The sequence below is a fragment of the Cryptomeria japonica genome, chromosome 11, assembly GCF_030272615.1.
Source record: "Cryptomeria japonica chromosome 11, Sugi_1.0, whole genome shotgun sequence".
NCBI lineage: Eukaryota > Viridiplantae > Streptophyta > Pinopsida > Cupressales > Cupressaceae > Cryptomeria > Cryptomeria japonica.
The window spans coordinates 492,185,396-492,186,874 of NC_081415.1; the positions used below are offsets into that span (position 1 = coordinate 492,185,396).

A 1,479-nucleotide genomic window follows, 5' to 3' on the forward strand; every position below is an offset into this window, starting at 1 on the left:
TTAAGAATCTTATTAGAAGAATCCTAAGTTGCCGGTACGGGTACGGGCATGGACACGGGTACGTGGGTACGATACGCTGGTACGGCAATTTTTTTAGGGGGGGCTGGGTACGTATGGGTACGTCCGTACAAAAAAATGTAAAAATCATAAATATATACATATATACACTCTAATAAGTAGAAACAAAAATTAAATTTAGAATCCCACATATCATCCATATGCTAAACAAAACTTGGAACTATCATATATGATTCATATTGATATAACTATAAGTCTATAACAAAATTACAAATTTACTATAAGTCTAATCTAATATGAAATATCCATTTGTCAAACTTTGAATGTTATGATAGATATCGAATTCATTGTTCACTGGCTCAACCGTTCAACAATAAAATAACACAACTAATAATCAGCAATAGCATCATATGGGTCACTAGGAAGATCAAGATCAACATCATCATTGACATTAGATGATGTAGGTAGAGTACTGGAACCACATGCAGCCTCACTGCCACTTGCACTAGCAGCACATTGGCTATCAGACTCCCCAGAAAGTAAAGATTGTGTGGCAGCTGAAAAATCCAAATCAGTTCGCTCTGGATCTACATCCCAAAACTTTGTGCTCCCATCCTTATACTCATTTTGTTTATGAGTAAGAAGGCGCAAGTTTGAATGCACATAAACGAGCTCTTCCGCCTTACTTGCTGCCAGTCGGTTGCGTTTCACTGAGTGGATAAAGGAGTATGTGCTCCAATTTCGCTCAAATGAAGAGGAACTAGCAACCTATTGAATAATTGACACAAAGTGAGGGGGTGACAATTATAAAATAGTAAAAAATCTAAATTTAGAGAGCAATAAAAATTAAGAAACTTACTTGCGATAAAACTTTGATTGCAAGAGTTTGAAGGTTTGGTGATGTATGGCCATTGAGGTACCACCAAGCATGAGAATCCTTTTTATACTTGTCATGGAGAGCGGAAACACTTTGACCATTGGAGGCTACAAAATCAGCAAACTCACTTGTCATTAAATCCTCCATTTCAGAATCTGGGAAGAGTTTAGCAAGTGCTGTCCTACACCCTTCACTGACTTCTGAATCTCTATATGGTGGTACCCTTGATGGCTTAGCAAGCATTTCATCACTATAAAATTTGGGAGTCAATGCAAATGCAAGAAGATGTAGTGGGGTGGTCATTTTGTTCCACCGCTCAACACAAATTGATTGAACCTCTTTGAAGAAAGTTTCTTCGGGATCTTGCTCTTTTGCATTGATGATGGCTTTCATTTTCTCAATCATTGAGTCAATGCCATCATATACCTCTCCCAAACATGGGTGATCCATGTCAGTATAACGGATCATACTCATGATGGGCTCAGTGAAACTCAAAAGATATTCCACTCTATCCCACCAAGTGTCATCTAGGATCATGCACTTTACATTTGCTGCCCTTTCAGTATTGGATTGCCTCCATAGGG

General features: G+C 38.3%; 1 protein-coding gene across 1 annotated transcript; it reads right to left on the reverse strand.

Annotated features, from left to right (window-relative positions):
- Nucleotides 1-334: 334 nt before the first annotated feature.
- Nucleotides 335-1,226, reverse strand: LOC131859934 (uncharacterized). Its single transcript, XM_059214224.1, has 2 exons — nt 878-1,226; nt 335-786 (listed from the first exon to the last, which is right to left on the reverse strand). The coding sequence occupies exons 1-2, from the start codon at nt 1,196-1,198 to the stop codon at nt 406-408; spliced, it is 702 nt and encodes a 233-aa protein (XP_059070207.1). The 5' UTR covers nt 1,199-1,226; the 3' UTR covers nt 335-405.
- Nucleotides 1,227-1,479: the final 253 nt, after the last annotated feature.